At 47.8% G+C, this 21,073-nt stretch overlaps 1 protein-coding gene across 6 annotated transcripts in view; it reads left to right on the top strand.

Moving 5' to 3' along the window:
• Positions 1-21,073, top strand: part of ATP6V0A4 (ATPase H+ transporting V0 subunit a4) — a 70,101-nt gene that overhangs the window by 41,286 nt on the left and 7,742 nt on the right. For all 6 annotated transcript variants that reach the window (XM_010983175.3, XM_010983174.3, XM_031455449.2 and 3 more), the window contains 8 exons: positions 558-770; positions 4,065-4,215; positions 5,076-5,215; positions 6,808-6,965; positions 10,375-10,468; positions 13,872-13,990; positions 16,633-16,846; positions 19,485-19,586. In XM_010983175.3, coding sequence (XP_010981477.1) covers positions 558-770; positions 4,065-4,215; positions 5,076-5,215; positions 6,808-6,965; positions 10,375-10,468; positions 13,872-13,990; positions 16,633-16,846; positions 19,485-19,586 — 1,191 coding nt within the window. The remainder of the gene's footprint in view (positions 1-557; positions 771-4,064; positions 4,216-5,075; positions 5,216-6,807; positions 6,966-10,374; positions 10,469-13,871; positions 13,991-16,632; positions 16,847-19,484; positions 19,587-21,073) is intronic.

Genomic DNA, 21,073 nt, shown 5'->3' on the forward strand with positions numbered 1-21,073 from the left:
ATATGGTCTTTTATTAGAGCAGCCAGAATAGACTAAGACATCATCCTGGCCTCAGGCGGTTGGCAGCAGTCCCTGGTGTTCCCTGGGTTGTAGATGCACGTCTCCAGTTTCTGCCTCCTCCATCACGCAGGGTGTTCTTCCCTGTGTGCCTCAGTGTCCAAATTTCTTCTAAGAACACCTGTCATACTGGAGTAGGGCAGGCCTCATTTTCACTTGATTACCTCTGGAAAGACCTTATTTCCAAATAAGATCACATTCACTGTTACCAGGAGTTAGGACTTCAACTTATCTCTTGAGGGGACACAATTCAGCATGTTACAGTAAGAGTACTGTAAGGAGTTGAGAAGAAAAGAAAGATACAACCCTTGCCTGCAGGTTTTAACCTCTAGCAGGGGAGATACACTGCTCATGAGCATTAACAGCCAGGTGAGAGCTGTGGGCCAGGGGAGGGAGCCAAGAGCAGAGGAAGCCCTGGTGCCTGAGGAGCCTCCAGGGTCGCCATGCCGTCGGCCATCTCCATGAGTGTTCCTTGTTTGGCTGTGCGCTGTTCTGCCCAGGTCATCACGCAAACGGAGTCTCACCGTCAGCGCCTCCTGCAAGAAGCAGCCGCCAGCTGGCACTCCTGGGTCATCAAAGTGCAGAAGGTGAAGGCCGTCTACCACATCCTGAACATGTGCAACATCGACGTCACCCAGCAGTGTGTCATCGCCGAGATCTGGTTCCCTGTGGCAGATGCCCTGCGCATCAAGAAGGCGCTGGAGCAAGGCATGGTGAGTGGCTGGTGGGGCAGGGGGTGGACAGGTAGTCACGTCCAGCCTCAGCAGCCCCTCTGCCAGGTGCTCGGAGGCCCTCAGCCTCCTGTGAACATCACCTGGTAGGACTGTCTCCTTTAAGGACCTCCAGTCCTTACCCAGCGCTTGGGCACATGTCCAAAGCTCCTCCTCATTTGACAAATAGGCAACATTTCTTTGATCTTAGCGAGTGTGCACTGAGCACTGATGTGCCGTCACCTTGCTAGTTGTGTCTGGGGGTATCAGCCTTTACCGTGTGGAGGTCAAGGTCTCAGTCTGGCTGGAAAGACAGATAAGCAGGCACCCGCAGTAACGGCCAGAGCACAGGGAGGAGACCACAGGCATGTCCCTCACGGCGCTCCTGAGTCATCTCTCTGGATGCTCACTGATCTACGGCTGTGCTGGTGGAACAAGGCCCTGCTCCGGTAGACTTCCTGGAAAGGGAGACACAGCAAGCTTGTCCATAACTAATGTGGTTTCAGGCAGTGAGTGATGTGTGGTGGACAGGAAGTGAAGTGGGGGGATGGTGAAGGAGGGGGTGTGAAGTGGGGGCCCTGTCCAATCACCTATTCACCCCGTTGGTGAAGAAGGGAAACTTCACCCTAAATAGTACAAGATGGACAAGCACGTGACACCTGACACTGGACAGGTGGGCGTGGCCGCGGTCTATTAGTCACACATACTCACAGCCCAGGGGAGGACAGCACACGTCACACAGGGCCACATGGAGGTTCCACTTGGGACCTGCTCTTGCAAGCAGAATGAACCAGCAGGGGCTATGGGAGGCAGGCTTTATAGTGACGAGAGGGTAGAGGACCCCTGGCTTCCATGGGAGGATGTGATTATCTTGTTTGAGTGATTTTCTGGGGCGGCAGGGAGGTGAAACTCATTAGAATGAAGGCTGGGCAGTGTGCCGTTGATCTGGCTGAAGGGAGAACTAGCTGGGTGGGGAGCCTTTCCTGCTGGGTGGGTGGCGTATCTGGTGAGAGCAGAGGAGCTCATGGCTTGACCTGTGGGGCCCTGAAGGTTTGGGTCTTTACAGTATGGTTATAGGGCTGCTGGGGAGAAGGCCCCTCTGGGGAGGCGGCACTGGAGCCGACTTTCCTAAAAGTCACGGGAGGATTGGGGCGGGGTGAGAGGAAGAGCTGTCAGGCTGAAAGTTCTGGAGGTAGAGGCCTTGAGGTGGGGTTGGACTAGGAGGCAGGCTCTGTCTTTATCCCCTTTGTACAGATGAGGAAACTGAGACCCAGAAAGTAACAGCAACTTGACCACAGTTCTGTAGCCAGGGGGCAAGATTCAAACGTCCCCACATCATGGGCTGGTCACTGCCCGGATGGAGAACTTACAGAGAGTGTTTCACCCAGACTGGGAAGGGCCGGACGCTTCCTGGAGGAGTGCATGAGCTGAACGTGGATGGGCGGTCAGTGAGCAGTTGGAGAGGGGTGGGGGGAGCACACGGTGGAGGCCCACCTGAGGCCAGCGGCTGGAGGGAGGGGGCGGCAAGTTTAGACTGGGAAGGAGGTCCGGGAGAGGCTGCAGGCCTGTCCTGACGGACAGATGGACTATATAGTGGTATGTCTCCCCATGCTGGACTGACACGATCCAGTTTGCATTTTAGAAGCACTTCACGGCAGTGTGGGTAAGACAGCAGGGCTATTGGGGAGGTGTTGTCCTAACTCAGGGTTCTGAACCGAACGGTGTCATCCTGTAATCATGAAGGGGTCAGACTTCTGCAGGACCACTTAGGACGATTTCTCTAGTGTCTTCAGTCCTCTGAGATAATTAAAATGTTTCCCCAGCTAGGAGTAGAGGCCCTGTGTGTGTAGATGTGGAGAGAAATGGAAGCGGATAGCTGTCATGATCAGCATTACCAATAAGAGAAAAATCCTCTCTGCCAGGCATTATGTCAGCTGCTGGAGGGTGTGTTTAAAAAGGAGGAAGTCCTTGCCCTCAAGGAGATCATGATCACACATACGAAAAGGTATATAAAAATAGAGGGTGGGTCTCCTCCACTTGCTGTGTGACCTTGGGGAAGTTACTTAATCTCTCTGTGCCTTAGTTACCTCATCTGTAAAGTGAGGTTTGTGGTGATGCTGTCTCATTGAGTTGTTAGGAGGATCGAATGGGCACTCATTTAGTTGGTGCTAAGTCCCACTGAGTGTGCACCTTGTAAGTGCTGTTGGAGTTTGGAGTGACCAGAAGGTTCCCAGGGGGTGAGCAGGAAAGTTGTTAATACTTGGGTAAGTGAAGAAGGGAGAAGGCTAGTGTGGAGTTGGCTGATTTCCGTGGAGAACTAGTGAGGGTGAAGGTGTAATTAGAGGATTTACATCCTGTTGTAAAGAAGTCTTGATTATAAAACTAAAGAGTTTTGATTTCATCCTTTAGGTAATAGGAAGCCTTTGAATATTTTTGAGTAGGAGGGAAACTTGAGTAAAGTAGTGCTTTTTGTTTGTTTTGTTTTATTAAAAGAAGTATTATGCAGTCTGGGGTATACACTAAATGGAAGTGAAAGAGACTGGAGTCCGATGGTGAGGCTTGGGGCCAGGCCGGTGGCTCTGAGGCTAGATGAGAAGGGATTTGAAGGGGACGATTAGCAAGATTTGGTGATGGACTGAAGCAAAAGAAGGGACAGATGTGATGATTCCAAAGTTTCAGGCATCTGGAGATTGGAGATTGCTCAAAGAGCAGAGAGGTAAGGGAGGGCCTGGCTTTGGGGCAAGTTGATGAGTTTAGTCTAAGGTTCCTGGATTTTGTGGGGTTGCTGAGACATGTGCATTAGAAAGCATAGGCAGGCAGTTAAAAAAGAATTAAAATTTGGGTGAGGGTCAGGGCTGTTTGGAAAATAGGAACAACATTAGGAAAGTGAATGAACTCTTGAGAGAATTAGTGGGAGGAAAGGAAAGGGGAGGAAGGAAGAAAGAAGAAAGAAAGAAAGAAAGGAAGGAAGGAAGGAAGGAAGGAAGGAAGGAAGGAAGAAAGGAAGAAAGAAAGAAAGAAAAGAGGGCTCAGAACTAGGCGTAGCATATATGTTTGCAGGAGCGGGAGAATAGAAATTGCCAGAGGATCAGGAGGAACTCTACTTTCTTGATGACTCTCCTGTAAGATAAATTAGATACGCACTAACTTTACAGATAAGTCTTGAGTCTCAGAGAGGTCAAGAAATTGTCCCAAGTTCACCCAGTAAGTGATGGCAGGAGTTGGGCTGGGATCCATGTGCCAACACCCAGCCCAAGGCTGTCTTCCTTACATGTTTCTCGTATGCTCTTTCTGCAGGAACTGAGTGGCTCCTCCATGGTCCCCATCATGACAGCAGTGCAGTCTAAAACAGCTCCTCCCACATTTAACAGGACCAATAAATTCACAGCTGGCTTCCAGAATATTGTCGATGCGTATGGTGTAGGCTGTTACCGGGAGATGAACCCAGGTAAAGGGGTCTGATGTTGCACAACTAGGTAAGATTTATCCCCGAGGTGGCCCAGGCAGTTGACTGCTTTGAATGGTGACATTCCTAAAATCTTATTCGGTTTCCTAATATCTGTGTTGTCTTGTGTAAATGGTGATTAGTGAAAGATTTGCTCTTGGTCAAGATTTCACATGTTTTCCCTTAAACTGTAGATTTATCAGGCAGTCAGATTCAGCTCTTGCGTCCTTATCGATTCAATCTGTAGGATCATCTGTAGGCATTTTCACAGTCCCGTAGTTGTGTGGGAGAGAGGGGCGCACACAGGGCTTGGACTAGGAAGACTGGATTCTTCCTGACGTAAACTGTGTCACTAAGTCTTGTTAGTAAAATAAAAGGGTCGACCAGATGCCCTTTAGCCAAGCAATTCATGGTGCTGTTTCTCTCCAGCCTGAGTCCCAGTCTAATTTGTGGCCCATACAGCAGCGGCCACCTCAGGTTGAGGGGCCCGGGGTAACTGCTAGAGGCATGAGGTGCGTGTGAATGGTGGAGAAGCAGGCAAATGGTGCTGGTGGAAAGAGTATAGAAAGCACTTAAGAGATAGAAAACCGGTTTTAAATCCCGTTAAACTTTGTGATCTTGGGGAAGGTCACTTAGTCACCCCCAAACTCAGCACATCTGTGAAGTGGGGAATAATAATGCTTATTCACTGATGAGCTAATGTTTGTAGGAGCTAAGTGGGTGGCAGGGGTGGGGATGGTGAGGGAAGACAGGCTCAGAAAGACACAGGAACCACCTTGGAGATCGTGGAGTGAGATAGAGAAATCTTTGATGTGGGTCCCAGGCTGGGAGGACTCAGGCTGCTGTGGGTCTCACCTCTCCAGCTCCCTATACCATCATCACTTTCCCCTTCCTGTTCGCCGTGATGTTTGGAGACTGTGGTCACGGAATCGTGATGCTGCTGGCAGCGCTTTGGATGGTCCTTAATGAGAGACGCTTGCTCTCCCAGAAGACGAACAATGAGGTGAGTGTCCATCAAATGTCTCGCCTTGGTTCTTGGCGGTTCTAAGTGGAACAGTAAAAATGTGTATGTTGTTTTCACCATGGAAATAACATGTTGTTATAAAAAGTAAGGGAAAGACAGGGAATGAAAAGGACCAAAATTCAACATAAAAACTCCTGGCCAAAGATAATCCTTTAGATGGTTTGGTGCAGTTCCTTCCAGCATCTTTGTTTTTTTGTACATTGCTTGACGAGGCATTGATCTTTTCGTTTACTTTTTTTTTCCTAACATTGATTTTTTTCTTTGATTATAAAAGCAATATGCATTCATTATAAAAATTGGGGAAGTACAATCATCTAACTACTAGAGAAAAATCATAATTTTTTTTCTGTGCTTAAACACAGGGATGTAATTTTCAAAATTTGGGATCAAATACTTCATATTAGTTTGTAACCTCCTTTTTTTCACTCAAAATATCACAGATATTCTTTCATATTTGAACCTTTCTCTTACAATCAGCCCACGATCAGCATTTTTATGAAACACTGAGAAATTCTGAATATCGTGACTTCTCAAGGTTTCCACATTCTCCGTGAAGACCCTTCACAGTGTTGTGAAGGGTGAGACAACTCAAGTCTGCGTTGTTTCCAGATTAATCAGTCAGCATCACTTTATGTCCATGGTCACACATTTCATAAACGGGAAACATGCTTTTATCTATGTTCGTGATTTTAAGAATTATCTGCAACCTTGAAATTAAGTTGACTTAACTCGAGCTAGTTCGCTCATGTCATAGCAAGTCAGTCAAAAGCAAGGTTAGTGGGAGAATCAAACGATGGCCAATATAGTTTTCCATGACAAGCACTTGATCAGATGTGCTTTCCTATAATAAATATTTGAAGTCTCAAACTTATCCTTTAGCCTTTCTGAGAATGGTCGATACACGTCACCCAGTATTACAGAAAGCACTTTGCTCTCAGTGGATGTGCTTAGACAGAGGCTTGGTGTTCCAATGAGACCCACAATGAGTGCAGATTTAACTTGCCATAAAACTTAGCAGCATATGAGGCAGCTCCATTTTTCCCCCCTCATTTTACTTTTGAAAAATTGTTGTTATTATTATTTTTTTAGTGGAGGTACTGGGGATTGAACCTGGGACCTCGGGCATGCGGTGCATGCGCTCTACCCCTGAGCTGTACCCCAGCCCGCCCCCTGCCCGAGGCAGCTCCGTTCTTATGCCCTGGAAGCACGTGAGAAACAGAAGCCGCCCACTTTCACGTCCCTTCCTTCACAGGTGAAGCCCGAGCTTCTCCTTCAGTTACATTTTCTAACCAAGGCTGAATTAAAGAATAGGAGGCTTATAAGGTTTTGTTTCCACAGTAACAACTACCAGTTGAAGACTGTACTGAGTCACCCGTGTAAGCTCACGATGTGTGTGCCCGTTCTATTGGGATCACTCTGACATCTGCCTCGCCCCGTGGCCCCTCTGTGCAGGATGCCCGTGTGCCGCACTGGGGCTGTGCCAGTGGGGCTGGAGACACCCTTTAACCCCCGTGCCCCCGGGGCCGGGTTCAGAGCCCACTGACAGTCGTCCTCTGTCTCCCCGAGGCCAGATCTGGAACACCTTCTTCCACGGACGCTATCTCATCCTCCTCATGGGCATCTTCTCCATCTACACGGGCTTGATCTACAATGACTGCTTCTCCAAGTCTCTCAGCATCTTCGGCTCCTCTTGGAGTGTCCAGCCCATGTTCAGAAATGGCACATGGAAGTAAGTCCGGACAGGGACGGGTTGCTCACTGGCCATCCGGTGGCCGCAGTGATGGTCTTCCTGGCCGGGGGATTCTACGCCTGGCTCTGCTCAGTGGTGCGCCCACCCCCTCAACAAACAATTTGGTTTCATCTACTGAGTGTGAGACCTTAGGCCACTTCCTCAGTAACTGTGCTGGTGACTGTAATGCGTGGAAATAGTTTTTAAAACTTCAGCTCAATTAAGTGTGAGTCATGGGGAGCATCCCCCATGCCAGGCACTGGTGTGGAAACAGTGGTGGGGCAGCTATAAACTGGGCATCAGAGGAGCAGCCCTGGGAGCAAGGCTTCCAGGAGAAGAAGGTGGCATTTGAAACATATCCTGCTTGGCAGGGAGTTGAGGAAGAGCGGAATTATGCACCCAGGCACTTGGGAGAGAAGGGTTGGCTTTACAAAAGGCTGATGCAGGTGTTGAACTATATGAATGATTGGTTCCCTGAGCAGATTGATTCAATGTTAAAAGCAAAGGAGGGGACGGTGAGTTCTGTGATGCTGGTTCCCTGTATTTGTGGTTGACAGAGTGAGGAAGGCGGGGGTAGGAGGGGTGGCTGGTGAGGAGAGGTCTGGGCTGCAGGGAAGAGAGACGTGGACGCTCTCCACGTCCCCACAAACCACACCTCCCACAGGCGTCCCGCAGCCAGGGTGCCGTCCATCACACACACAGTCATCAGAACGGAAACAGAGCTTCAGGAATGGAGATGTTTGTGGGGAGGAAGATTCTTGAGTTTGAGAGGTGGGTCAGGGTGATGAATTGTGGGAAGAGAGAAGGGCAGTGGAGGAGAGGGGACTTTGAAGGGAAGCACGTGGAAATGCTGACCGCTGTGATCTTGGGGGATGTTGGGCTGTCTGTGTCGCACACCTGAGAAAGCCACAGCAGTTTCGGCTACTTCTCGGGTGCCCTCCCGTCCGCCCGCCCAGCTTCCTCCAGTCAACGTTGGGCTTCTCTGTCTCATTCTGGAACTTCCAGCTGAAAGTGTGACAGGAGGGCACTGGAGGAGAGTGAAGGCAGAGATGTGTGGGCATATCTGCAGCCTCGCCTCCCGTCTTTTCTCTCTCAAGCCTGGAAGGACTTACACTTTTCTAAGATACTTTAGGGGTTTCACCTGCTTACCCACATCTACACTTGGCATCATCAGTGGGGGAGACAATACACAATCCGTCTCGTCCTAGGGTTTCTCAGCTAGGAAAGATGCAGTGCAGGGCTCCTTTTGGCGTGGCGTGTTCCCAAGTGCGTTTGTGGGCTTGGTGCCCGGTGGGGCTCCGAGGGACCTTAACAATGCAGGTGGGGGTGTCACAGAGGCTCCATGCATTGCCTTTCAGTCCCTCTGCTGGGTCCAGTTCCCTTCGGCAGAGAACAGGAATGTTAAACAATGAATAAGTAAATAAACACGAAGGAGAAAACATTTTCCAGAATTACAATTATAGACGGGGATACCTGTGGGGTTTTCTTTGTTTTGGTTTTTCTTTGTAATTTGTATCCTAATTGAAGAGATGCCTGGAAGGGCGAAACTTTCCTAGATTTTCAAGACCAATGGCTTAGTTCTGCTCTTCAGATTTAAGCTCATAAGCATAGGGGTGGAATCTGAAACATGTTAAATCAGCATAACTTCATCAGACTGTTTATATGAACTGTCCTCTGCGCTGAGTGTGACAGGAAGCCTGAGTCTGCCACTTGCTGTCACTCTGCAGGCGGGGCTGCAATATTAGTCTTTAGAAAATTTTTTTTTAAATTTCTTTTTTGGAGGGGGGATAATTAGATTTATTTATTTTTGTTTCTTTTTTTTTTTTAATTGAAAGTACTGGGGGTTGAAGCCAGGACCTCACGTGTGCTAAGCAGACACTCTACCACCGAGCTATCCCCTCCCCTTCGCCCGGATTGCTGGTCTTTGGGGCACACACAGATGACCTCCGCCCCAACTCCAGGCCTTCGGAGGCCCAGCCCAGTGTGAGAGCTGCTCAGCCTCACGCCCAAGCCTGGAGCGTCTGAAGCAGCCCCTCCCCAGCAAGGAGGCAAAGGAAAGCTGAGGCGCCCCTGAGAGGCGAAGGGCAGAGCGGGCTGATTGTGGTCGCCGGCCACAGGCTAGGTCTTGGGCCGGCTTTCCCTGGCAGGGGACTTGAGACCCTCTCATAACATTCTGGTGCCACAGATCACCAGAAACGTGTGTGATCACCGAGGTTGGCTTTATTGACTCAGAGAGGGAGACGGCGCCCCCTGGGGACGGGTGTTAGAAGGGCTTTGGGGGTTTGGCTGCTGAGACCATCAGGGAATGTTCGGAGATTTTTGTATTTTGGACGACGTCCTTATTTTGAAATGCCCACCTTTTGGTATCAGATATGATCGTGGAACGGCCTTATTTTTATCTCTATCCATCAGGGCCCCCGGGTGGCCTTCACTGATGTTGTTCTGCGAAGTGTTTATGTTCAACAGCAGAGGCCGCAGCTCGGCTGTGGGCACCAGGCCAGTTCCCTTTTTTCTTTGTCGACACACAAACACGTCTCTGCTAATTAAACCCAACCATTTGCACGAAGGCGTGTCGTTCGGACAGGGGCCTGTGTCTGGGATGGCCAGTCAGGGCCAGCTGTTTCCATGGTCATGGAGGGCCCAGCCAGCACGGCTGGGGTTCCTGATCCCCCCGGACCCCCGAGCTACCAGATACCCCCAGCATCTCAGCTGTGGGAGGAAGGGAGTGTGTTTCTAGGCAGCCTGTCAAAGTGGCCAACATTCTGTTCTTCATGCTTTCAAATACTCATTCTTGGGCTCCTCCACAAATGTGTGCTCTTGAAAAAAAAAGGAAAATTAAGCCCTAATATTCTCAACTCCTTTAGGTTAGAAATGATAAGAAACTCCTGCCCATTGACACTTGTGCTTCTGGGCGAGAACGGGACACAGATTTAAACACAGTCAATGGACTACAGCTTCCAGGGGCTGCGTTTCAGGGGCCTGTGTATGTGTGAAGGTCGGTTCCCTCCTCTGGGACGGGCTTTCCTTCTCCCAGGGGAGATTTCCCAGGCTGGTCCCAGGGCTGGGTTTTATTTCCTCTATGCTCCCATCTCTTCTGCCCCCTGCCTCTTTTCTGATGTAATGTCACTTCTTCTTTACTGTACGTCATCAGGCTGAAAGCCCTTGAGAAAGTAAGAACTCCTTGGGGGCCAGGTGGTAATTTCTGTAGCCTCAGCACCTAGGACGATGCTTGGCGCATAGTAGGTATTTAGTACCCATTTGTGGAATAATTGAATGAACCAGCTGGTGAGTTGCACCACCAGCTGGGCTTTGGCTGGTTTGCAAGTTCATGACTGATGGCACCGTCGTCTTTGTCCTACCTCTGATTGATCACTGGTTTTGTTTTTGTTTTTCCTTCCTCCCTCTGTAGTATGAAGGTAGTGGGAACAAACCCGTATTTACAGCTGGACCCAGCCGTTCCGGGAGTGTACTCTGGAAATCCATACCCTTTTGGGATTGATCCGGTAATTAATGTCTTCTGAGGTTAAATATTTGTTATGTAAAATGTTTTGCTGAGGGAGATCTCTGTGTGGAGGAAAAGAAAGTACCAGAACCTGTCAAATCCACAAACTTGTGTTGAGATAGAATAACGTATCCTAGAGATTTCTGCACTGGATTCAAGTAAAAGTCCTACCTGCACCCTTTACCCAGCCCCTGGGTCATTTTCCATTCAATTCCCCAAACATCTGTCTCTCCTCAATTATACCCCTGGTGGTTAACAATTGCTTCTTTAAAAGGCCCTTGGTTGCCTGCAAAGTAGGCCCTTGGTTGGATAAGCAATTTAGCATCCTAACCAAATTCCCAGCTTTGGCATTTTCTTGCGGTGCTTAACTTTTCCTTTTTCCTAGGAAAGTATGGATTTGCTTTTATATTTGTTTTCGTTTACTGCATGGAATTGATACAAGATTTTTTTAAAAAAGTGTTAACTTTTGTTTGTTAATATCTACCTCAATTGGATTTGAGCCAAGCAAAACCAAGGTGCTTCCTTGCACAGCCTTCAGATATAAAGGGATTTCAAGAAGACACATAGGCCTTTCCGTGCAAAGCAACACACACGAGGGCCCAGCGCATATCACCACCAGGTGGCGGCCTTGTGCTCCAAATGGGCACAGGCGTCTAGAACTGAACTTGGCAGAAGGCAGTCCAGAAACGTTTTCTCTGCGCTCTTTTTGTTGGAAGAGAACGTGGGACCACAGTTTTAATTGCTGACAGTTAAGAGTAATAGTACTGGCCATAAAATTGGTTCTCTGGTCCCTCCTATCTTGTGGTCATCTTCTCTTCAGTTTTCCTGCGTCCTCCCACTGTCTGCCCGCCCCCCCCCCCCCCCATAAAAACAGCATCACCCAGGATTGGTTTATGCTTGCCACCCAGGGGCACTTGCATTCTAAGTTTTATCAAAAGAGGTAGAGTCCTTGAAAGCTGGTTTGGCAGCTGCAAAGTGCTAAGAATAAATGCAAGTTATTATTTGTGTAGACTGGGAGGGAAGGCTTTATCTTTGGTCCAAGGAATGTCATGATTAGCAAGCAGGCAGCTGGGGAGTAGAGGAGGGGTGGTTTTAGGGTCTGGTTGACCTTCCTCTGCTTTGAGTCTCATTGCTCCTCCTGTCCTGTCTCTTCCTTTCATAGCCCACATCTAATGCACCCGCAAACCCTGTCTTCCCGGTGCTGCTCCTCACAGACAAAGGGAGGGCAGTGCATTTCACATTTTAGAACTGAGTGGTCTCGTTTCTACTCTGCATGCAATTTTGTCATCTGCCCACTAGTTAGAAAAGAAAGGGAAGATGTGAGGGAGAAAGGGAAGATGCGAGGGTGAAAGGGAAGGCAGGGTATTGAAAATAATTAATTTTTTCCTAGTAACATTTAGATTTTTGAAAATTTCTGGTCTTTTTATTATAAAATGATGATATATGTATGATCAAAAATCCATGTAATGAGAAAATTATAAAAAAACAAAAAGAAAGAGTAGTCTTTCCTATGTTTCGTGTTCCTGCAGTCTGATTCCCCAGAGATAACCTCATTCACAGAACATTTCTGTCCCTATATTAGCACTTAATACATATACACGAAGGGTTTGATTTTTACGTCATGTAAATTTCTATAGCTGCATTTGTTAACTGTGTTGAGCATCTATTTGTGAATCAAATCACAAAATATTTGGGCAGCAGAGGTGAGGGGGCTTTCTCAAGGTGTTTGTAAATACTTCATAATCAATGAACATTACACAATAGTTAAAAGCCCAGGCTTAGAATCAGACAGCCTGTGTTTAAATCTTGGCATTTCTATTTCCTTGCTTTGTGAGTTTTGAGCAAGGTAACATCTCTGTGTCTCTGTTTTCCTCATCTATAAAATGGGTATAATAACAGCCCTCATAAAGTTGCTCAGAAAAGTAAATGAATTTTATAGGTAAAACACCCAGAACAGACTCTGGTTCATGAACAGAGTAACACTCCACTTGCTATTGTGTTATTTCTCCTGGGTGTGTAAGTAACAATCTCCCTGAGATTATGATAAATCCCTTTATCTGTAAAATGGGAATGCTTGTATCTATCTCATAGGATTTTTGTTAGAATTAAATGAGAGAAATGCACTTACAGAGGTTAGTATGTGCCTGGCACTTATCCATGAACGTGTTTAGTTTGTCTAAGCTGGGTCTACGGTGCACTGGTAACTCTGCCCTCAGTGTGTCGTGTGATCCCACAGGGACTGGCCAACCAGGTGGGCAGAGGGAAAAGCAGAGGGCAGAGGGCAAGCTTGGTGCAGCTTCGATGCCAAAGCAGGTGGAGAGGGTAGTGGAGGTGCCTCTGATGTCGGGGCACCTGTTACTGGAATTCCTTTGCCCATCTTCCCAGCAGCCCCCTTAGCAATTGTTCGGCTGGCAGCCGCTCAGGACATCGTCAAGACAGAATCAGTGAGATGTGGTTCCTGCCGCGTGTGCATGGGGGAGGGGGAGGGAGACCATCCGCTGAGGCTGCGCTAGATGGATGTTGACCCCTGAGCAGAAGCAAAGGAGTTTGGAGGAGGAAGTAGTTGAGGAGGAAAGATAAGAAGACCCCATGCCTTTGTTACTTCCGAGAAACAGTATAGCAAATCCTCCAGATGAGTCTAGCTTATGCCTGATGTTCTGGAGGGGTCAGAGGTAGCAGCAAGGACTTGAATTGTTTGCATGTGGGTGGGCATTTGAGATTTCTGTGGGGAAGAAGAAAGTTAGTGGCCGGGGCCATTAACCACGGTGAGACCCTGACCAGCCCCCCAGCCACTCTGGGTGCTTCCTCGGTGTGTCTGTCTTGTGTGAGCAGGGCACACGCGTCCCTCTCTGTGGACGCCTGGCAGCTCTATTTAAAACACAGACCGTGTAGGAGGCAGGAGCCCTGTCTTCCCCAGAGTGCCAATAAATGTTGGCTACAGAAGTGGCTTCTTGAGAAGGGCCCGGGGAAGTGCTTTGTAATGTGAAGCACTACAGAAATTCAGAGTAAAGGTGGTATTATTAAGAAGGGATTGGCTAAATTCATGGGCCAGACATCTACACGAGTAATAAGGGAACCCAGGTAAGTTTGAGATTTTGCCATAATGTTTCAGAATGTGTTCTCACTTAGAACAGAGGAAAAATCATGTTGGATTATTTTTCTTCCAGCTACTTGATGTTTTACTAATGGCGCTATTAGTTCTGACGTATTTGTCATGAAAATTGCATTTATAAGGGGTTTGGTCCATTTTCTTTTCTGAGCCTAAAATGCACGTTTTGAACTGGACAAAAAACTGAAAATGTGGTTCCGGGGGTGACTCACTCAGGGGAGTGTGCTCTAACTCCCAACTCCGGGAGAACTTCTAGACTCTGATCTCATGTGGTTCTTGCACATTTCTCTTCCAGATTTGGAACCTGGCTTCAAACAAATTGACATTTTTGAACTCCTATAAGATGAAGATGTCGGTGATCCTGGGGATTGTCCAGATGGTTTTTGGCGTTATTCTCAGCCTTTTCAATCACATGTAAGTTTCATGATGAACTTCCTGCCTGTTGGTCTGACCACGTGGATGGTGAGCGGCGACAGAGCCACAGTTCAGTCATAAGTCCCTCTGTGCATGTTTCCTTCCTTCCGGGACTGCCTTCCCACGTCCCTGCCTTGAGCTAGGACAAGCTGGTTTGCCAGAAACGGCACCTCTGTTTCTTTGAGCTGAGTCTCTCTGAGGTGGGTGCGCTTTCGCCACAGAAATATTCAAGGGTCAAGGGTCAAGGGTTCAGAAAGAGGCTACAAGCCCACAGTGCTTCGTGTCCCCTCAGCCTGCGAGGGCTGGCGTTGTAGCCAGCTCCCTTAGCTAGCCCCCTGCAGTGGGCAAATGGGGACATAAGTGCTTTTTGGCCAGGGTGCCCTCAGATTCTGAATTCCATTTGGTGTAGCTCCTTCGTACTGGAGCAGCCTCTGCCTCACCCCTTTGGCTATTAACATTCTTCCACCTCTTCTTTTCTTTCTCTGAAGATCTCTCTCTGTGGAAAGCTTCTCAAACTTACATATTTGTGCTAAATTGTAGGTGTTTGAGGACGGCCTCAAATATGCCTATCTGGAGACCCCTTCTGTGGACACAGTGGCTTGTAGGGATTGCTGAACCCCCACCTGCCAGGAGGTCAGCGTGGCGCCCCAGAAATGATGCAATCAGAAGTTTGCCTCCTGGTTCTAATTCTTTTTTTTTCTTTTTAAATTTTTAATTTTTTTATATAATTTTGAAAGGTTACATTCCGTTTACAGTTATTACAGAATATTAACTATATTCCCCGTGTTGTACAATACATCCTTGTAGCCTGTCTCACACCCAGTAGTTTGTACCCACCCCCCCAACACCTCTATTGCCTCCCCGCCCACTGGTAGCCACTGGATTGTTCTCTATATCTGTGAGTAGGCTTCTGGTTCTAACTCTTTCTAGCTGTGTGATCATAGACATGGTGGTTAACATCTCTGAGATTGTTTTCTTCTCTAGAATGGGCAGAGAGGAGTCCAAATAGGTCTGGTTATTACGGAATAGCAAACATGTCCCAAACCTCAGTGGCTCAAGACCATGACACATGTCATTGTGGGCCCACCAGGGAGCGCTGCCCATCTCCTCCTCACCCTGGGACGGGGCTGATGGGCGGCACCCGTCTGGAAGCTGCCAGTTGCCGCCGCAGGAGAGTGTGGTCAGTTACACTCGACTCTTACGCTTCTGCTGGAAGTGAGACGTACCACTTCCATTCCCATTTCATTGACCAGAGCCGGCCATATGGTGACCCCCTAACTGGAAAACTAATAGACATATGATTCTAATTGAAAAATAAGAACTATTTAGTGAGTAAACGAGTGACAGTGCCTGGTACAGCTGCTGTGAGAAGCCAGTGGGGGATAAGACCAGGAGGGACTTTGAGGGCTGCACGGCGACTGGCATCATCGTGTGTCAGGCTGGCCTCATCTGTCTCCAGTCACCCTGCTTTATGATGGGATCTCCTCTTCCCCCCAGTAACACTTACAATTAACAAAGGGTATGGGGGCCCCTTCCAACATTTTAACTGGGGGGCCCCCAACTTAACCTGGAACTCTCTCCATGTCTCAGAGCAGGAGTTGCCAAACTTTCTCCGTAAAGACCAATATAGTAAATGTTTTAGGCTTTGCAGGCCAGACGACCTCTGTCCCGACTACTTGGTTCTGGTGCTGTAGCGTGAACGCTGCCTTAGACAGTGTACAAATAAACCAGTGTGACTGTGTTCCGATAAAACTTTATGAAAACTTCCCAGTGAAGACAAGCCTGCAGCCCAGCCTCTGCAGCCACTCACAATGTGCACTCTGAGCAGACTCAGAATAAGAAAGGACAGGATGCTGGCCCTGGATAGCTAGATGCTTGTCAAAGAAATGGATTCAATGAGCTCAAATGTTTGCTTCCTCCATACATAGAAAAGCACTAAATTCTTTAACTTGAGATGCCTGGTTTTCTTTAGATAACAAGTAATCTTTTATTGTTCCAACTACCTGGTCTTTGTTGTAAAGGTCCTATATATCCTAGCTCCTCCCCTACCTCTTCGGAGCAGTCCCTCAGAGCCATCTGAGAGGCTGTCATCCCGGCTCGAGTCCTCCTGCCAAATAAAAAATAACTCTCAAAAAAAAAAAAAAAACTTTATGAAAACTGAAATTTGAATTTCCTATAATTTTCATGTAACATGAAATATTATTCTTTTAATCCCCCCCAACTATTCCAAAATGTAAAAACCATTTTAAACTTGCAGGCTGTACAAAAATAGGCGATGGGCTCAGTTTGGCCCGTGGGCCATCACTGGAGAGAAGCTGCCAGACGACCCTCCTGTATGTGGTGCCTTGGGCTGTGCTGATAAGAGTTAGGTCCGCTTGGGGAGCTGTGGCTGGATCACCAGCTGTCTGTGTGGGCCCGACCGTGTCCTCAGATGTCTCCCCCTACACCCTGGTTCTCTCTGAATGCTTTGTGCAAAAGCCCCTTTCTTTCTCTTCTTTTCCATCCATGCATGATTGCTGCTTGCCAGGGGAGCGGATGCAGGGTCAAAGAAAGGAACAGCTAGGACTTTGGCAAGAATAGTGAGTTATCAATATGCCCTCAATGTTCTATATTGTATGTGTGTGTGTGTTTCCCACCCCCAGATTCTTCAGAAACACTCTCAACATCATTCTGCAATTCATCCCTGAGATGATTTTTATCCTGTGTCTGTTTGGATACCTGGTTTTCATGATTATTTTCAAATGGTGCTACTTTGACGTCTCCATGTCCCGGCGGGCGCCGAGCATCCTCATCCACTTCATCAACATGTTCCTGTTTAACTACGACTCTTCGAACACACCCTTGTACAAACATCAGGTATTTTTTTTTTTCTTCTTCTTTTGTGCACTTGACTCTGTTAAATCTCTCTCCTACTCTTGAGTGTGGCAGAGAGTAATCGTTTGTGAGGCTCAGCCATCTCGGCACCCAGTCAACGTGTTCGGTTCTTCACATTTCAGAAAGTTCTTTCTCGATGAGTGTCCAGGTGCTTAGGGCTGTGTGGTGGTGCAGCCACCATCCAGAAACTGCCCGCTTTAGCCGCTCCTATTTGGGTGGTACCTGAGGGGGATTACTGCTGTGGGGTTGAAAATTGGCTTGTACCTTTTATCTGTGAAGAAAGAAAAAAATAATCCTTCAATCTGAGTGGCTTAAGACGGTAAACACTCTAAAGAACACCTTAAAATTTAATTGTCTTTTATAATAAAAGTAAACTCTAGGTAAGGTTCTCACAGGAGAGGAAATTGAAATAGAGTCAAGAAGAGGAGTCCCTCTGTTCACATGGGTGCTGAGTTTCTGGAAAAAGGAACCCAATTCATACTCTCCTATGAGCCTCTGTGGCCAGTGAGGGAGCTTTTCGTCTTTTTTCTTTGGCTTTTTTTCCATGGACAGCAGTACCAACCAGCAATGGGGTGTTCTCGCCATTCTGACTTCTTCTGTCTCTTTCAGCCTCATTATCAACTTGGTATTTAGTTTTTAAAGAGCATAAATGTCCCAGGAGAGGGATTTTTGATAACGCAAATAGCTCTTCTCCTCTGGCTTCTCCTAGCTGTGCCTGATGCTGCGGTTTGCGGGCTAGGTTTTCCCTAAAGGAGGCCCCACTTATTTAGGTTCTGATTCCTCTGGGTCAAGCCCTAGGGCTGGTTTCCCAATACTGGGTGGCCCTTTGATGCACATGGCACCTGCCAGCCATTGCTCGTCCTGGGTCCTGGTTAAAGCCATGCTGCTCCTCCAGCTGTGCACGTCCTTGTGAGTCTGAGTCCTCACTGTGTTCTCCTAGAGACACAGCAAATAAGAAGGAAAAACAAGGAATGGTTTTAGATTATAATCAGAGAAGACAGCGCTCTGAACGCTCCCCTGTATCCCGCCTTCCTGGGGTGGCACCTGCTTGTTCTACACCAGTGGGGTATGAACCAGCCCTAGACCCTTGGCGTTAAGTGAATGTGTTTGGAAGGCTCGTTTGCTCGATGCTGGAGTCCAAATGATCATTTCCTTGGATTTCCCAAACACGTCTCAGATTCACCGAGTATTTCATGTGCTGATTCCTTTCATAAAGACTAGAGCCCTCCCTGAGCGCACTGAGCATTGCTTTTTTCCATTAAAAAACATTGGAGTTGGCTGGCTTCCACACCCTCGTATGAAGGTTAATTATCTTGACACAGTTTGAAGTTTCCATAACCTCATTTTCCTGTCATGCAGCTGGAAGAGACCAGTGTAGGTTAATAAATACAGCCCCCTCCCCACTGCCCTGGCTGCTTTAGTCAAAGAAGAAGAGCAACAGATAAATAGGAATGTCTGGTTGCTTTGTGCGTTGTGAGGGGAAACTGTGGTATAAAAATGGACAGACGGCGCGAGATAGCTCCAAGGGTGGGGATCTGGGCCTGGCAGGTGCGGTGTGTGTTCCCGTGGTCCCTCTCCATCTGGTGAGCAGTTCAGAGTGGAGGTGGGTAGGAGACGGAGCAGATAAGGCCTTCTCACTGCCGTCCAGGTCAGTCTTGTTACCATGGGGGTAACAATGCACCGTCTCCCTGGGAGCTTGGCCGGAGTTGCTAAAGAAATGTGAGGGCTCAAGAAACGATTTTCCTTTCATTCCAAGCACCCAGTTTCCATGCCTTTTTGACAGCTCTGACCAAGCCTTCTGATGCTTCCTGGTTCTTTTGATGTAGCAGCCCTGGGTCATGCCTCAAAACCAGTGACTCGGGAGGGTAGGACAACGAGGTGGGGGTGGGGATGTGGATGGAGATCTGGAACAGGATGATAAAATGGCATGACTCCCAGGTTTCAGTGAGGCATGAAGCCCCTAGACTCCTCACTCCAAAGTGAATTGTGATGAAGAGAGAGAGACCGTGAAAGAGAGTTCAGCGTAGGCCTCCTAGAACCTGTTGGGTGACTCACCCACAATAAGGCTGTGCAAGTCAGGTGGTGATTATGAGGACTTTTTTTTTTTTTTTGAAAGAGAAAGCAAGAGGGCTCAGTAATACTGGAAATATAAAATTACTGATTGAGATATGTTTGTGACTTCAAGTGACCCAAGGACTTTTGGTCACCGCAGAGTGACAGGCGATGTCCTGAGCCTGCTCTGGAACAGAGTTACAGGGACAGGTGACAAATAAAGTTGCCCTTATGATATGTCTCATGAGCACTTCTGCCCAATGACGGGTTCCCTGTAGCGCGGGTGTGTGAGACGGGGCCGCTTGGAGAGGAAGGAATAAAGAAAGGGATCTCCAGTGCCGGCATGACTGGCCCCCGGGCACCGCAGGGCTGGCAGTTCTCTCTCTGCAGTGGGACTGTCCCATGATGGGAGGGTGAATGGGTTCATTCAAATGCTTTAGCCCTCCTCAAATAAAGTGCAACCAAAATGATCCGTGTTTTGAAATGATCCGTGTTTCTCATTTTGTCATATGAAGTGTGCTCTGCAGTCACCTTGAGATGATAGGAGCTTACCATTTTGCTCTTACAGCAAGAAGTCCAAAGTTTCTTTGTTATTATGGCTTTGATTTCTGTGCCATGGATGCTTCTGATTAAGCCATTTATTCTTAGAGCAAATCATCGGAAATCCCAGGTAAGCGCCATTCATTTCAACTCACTCACTGGGTAGGAATGTGGGTTTCTTGGAAATATATGTCAGGGGTTTGGAGAGGATGCTGGGTTTCCCAGGATCCCAAAGATGCTGGTGAGGTGAGGACCTGACCCACTCCAGGTACGTTTCCTTCTGTGAGCCCGGCTTTTCCTCGGGGTCTGCTTATTTCCAGCATAATGGTCGCCTTTAATCTTCTGCGCGGCCGCCTGTGCTTGGGGGGTGTGTGCTGCGTCTGGGGTAGTTCATGACTTCTAAGAATCTGACCTTGGTTGCTTATTTAATTTTCTTATTGAAAATAAGAGTCTTCTACTACAGTTTTAGTGTGTTAATGAATATTGAAAGTTGTTTTCATCAGGATTCCAAAGTTGTGAGCTTTCACTGTATTAAGTGACAGATTGTGTGAGAGAGCCAGAAGAGGGAGTAAACAAAGTCACATAACGACAACAACAAAAAGCCACTAAGTCCATTCTTGTTTATTTGTGACTTTTCCCCTATTGTCAAACACCAGTTCCAGCCCTCTTCTTCCTTTTGCCTAAACTTCTCCTGAGCCTCAGGTTTACTCAGAGTGAAGAAGGGTTTACTATCAGCCGAGATCAGATAGGATTTGGGAAGATTAAGCTTCCAGGGAGCACCAGAGTCTAGAAAGGATACACACGCGCTGCTGAGGTTATCAGTCTCTCGCTTTCCTCTGTCAGTACAGAAGATTAAGCCGACTGTGCTGAGATTGCATATGTTTTAAATGGTTGTAGGTGTTTTCAGATAACTCCTTTTTTCCCTAAACTCTTTGTTGGATATTGACCTGGCTGATGGAGTCAGAGACCCAGAGGGGACGAGGCTGGAGTGCAGGAGTTTCGTCCCTAGGTGGCGCCCTCTCTAAATCACCTGCTTCTCCTCCCACTGTGTTTCTTGCCAGCCTTGACTAGATCCAAAGCGTGTCTGAAATATAATTAATGTGGGATCTAAATACATAGGAAGGCAGAGCAAAGAATACTTGTTTATTGTTTGGTTAATTGGTGAGAAGCCAAGATGGTAAATGACGGGTGAGGTGGACCATTGTCCAAAGAGGTGATGGGTGTTTCAAAGGAAGGTGGCAAATACCTTTTTGGAGAGATAGATGCAACGCTCTTTCCTAGAACTCAGCCTGTCCGTAGGTTACTGCTGGCTCACCTGAGTCCCAGGACACTCAAACAATAGGCTGTCTTGCTCTTTGCTCTGCAAAAGCACCCACGGGTGACTTGTACAACAGGGAAGGAAGTAGAGGGTTTTGATGGTCTGCCGTCTTCGATGATACCTCCTGACCTTGGGTAACCGGAGCTCCCGAAGACGGCTTGGAGGTCAGCCTTTTTGGCCTTTGGGAGGCACGGCTGTTGGCTGATTAGCTGGTCCTTTTTCAAGTTTGAAACACTTTCTCTGACCTCCAAGAGATGATTCCATAATGGAGTTATCTGGCTTTCTCCCAGCTGCCCCTA

The sequence above is a fragment of the Camelus dromedarius genome, chromosome 7, assembly GCF_036321535.1.
Source record: "Camelus dromedarius isolate mCamDro1 chromosome 7, mCamDro1.pat, whole genome shotgun sequence".
NCBI lineage: Eukaryota > Metazoa > Chordata > Mammalia > Artiodactyla > Camelidae > Camelus > Camelus dromedarius.